The sequence below is a fragment of the Echinops telfairi genome, unplaced genomic scaffold, assembly GCF_000313985.2.
Source record: "Echinops telfairi isolate 266 unplaced genomic scaffold, ASM31398v2 ScPeMD7_2;HRSCAF=8, whole genome shotgun sequence".
NCBI classification, from domain to species: domain Eukaryota; kingdom Metazoa; phylum Chordata; class Mammalia; order Afrosoricida; family Tenrecidae; genus Echinops; species Echinops telfairi.
Genome location: NW_022103898.1, coordinates 68,796,048 through 68,797,318, shown reverse-complemented (window position 1 = coordinate 68,797,318; position 1,271 = coordinate 68,796,048). Strand labels below are relative to the sequence as shown.

The window sequence follows — 1,271 nt, the reverse complement described above, 5'->3', positions numbered from 1 at the left end:
TTTTCTGTGGTATTGCCCTGCCCTAGAAAGAAATAAAAGTAATTTTCTGTATTTCCATTATACTCTATACTATTACTTTATTTTAAAACACTTTAAAATATATAACTTTCAAAGCATTTAAAGGAAGGAAGTGACCACTGTCATTCACTGACAGGCAATATTGGAAGGAAAATAGATGTTTCTTTTGCTCTTGTGGGAGGGACATAAAATTAAATTGAATATAAACAGTGTCATCAATGAATGCTGGTTTTCAGAGCCCACAACATCTTAGTCTTTAACATTTCTAGATACTTAGATCATCACATTGGACTGTTTGTACACTTCAGTTGAGCAATAATATGTGATCATTCTTGTGATTAAGAATAGCTAACATTTCTTTGTTAAAAGTATTATTCTGCTAAAACAAATGTGTAAATCTTTTCTCTTAGTGCGTTACAAGAGGATTGCCTAACCAAGCAGAGATGCAGAGCACTTCTAATCATCTGTGGCTTTTATCTGATATTTTAGGCCAAGGAGCTACAGCAAATGTCTTTCGTGGGAGACATAAGGTTGGTACAGAGAGAAACTGGGGGTTTTATCACTCTACATGTATTCTTCTGAGAAGCACACATGTACTAAGATGTGGGACATGGTGGTTTTGATTATGTTGTCAAATAAGAATTGAACGAAAAGAATGTTTTCCTGTAAAACGAAGAAGAGAATACATGATTTTGTGATTGTTAAGGGTAGCTAGTGTCAGAGGCAGTGAGGACATCTACCTGGTGACAGCAGCGTTCAGATAGGGGAGTGGAGGGAAACTGGAGGGTTGCTGAAAGGTTATTTCCATGTTGTGCCGTCTGACTTCTCCAGTCCAGTTCTCACTGCTTGAAGTTCAGTGTGGTAAGTGAGAGGTAGTGGTGAGGAGGCAAAATCACTAGTAATTCTGATATGCTCTAATGAGTGCTTGCCCCTAAAACAGCACCCTACAAGGTGATTGGGATAAAAATGATGTTATCAATAAGAAATCCAGGTGGAAATCTATGTCCTGGAATGAGAATCTGGTAATGAAAGTGAGTAAAATAAAAGAATGAATCCCAGGGCATCCCCAAAACCAAATGGATTCTGTGTCAGATGGGCTATTTATTGGAAGATGAAATGAAAGATAATTGAAATAATTCAAAATAAATGAAAGATAATTAAGGTTTCTATTCTGAGAAAAAAGCTGTAAAAAAATAATGGAATATAACATCTTTTTTTTGTTTTTCTTAATCATTTTATTAGGGGCTCATACG

At 35.7% G+C, this 1,271-nt stretch overlaps 1 protein-coding gene across 1 annotated transcript in view; it reads left to right on the top strand.

Moving 5' to 3' along the window:
- The first annotated feature begins 432 nt into the window (after positions 1-432).
- The window catches only part of TBK1 (TANK binding kinase 1), a 53,167-nt gene continuing 52,328 nt past the window's right edge, over positions 433-1,271 (top strand). Inside the window, exon 1 of the mRNA XM_045288949.1 lies at positions 433-548. Coding sequence (XP_045144884.1) covers positions 462-548 — 87 coding nt within the window. The 5' untranslated portion in view covers positions 433-461. The remainder of the gene's footprint in view (positions 549-1,271) is intronic.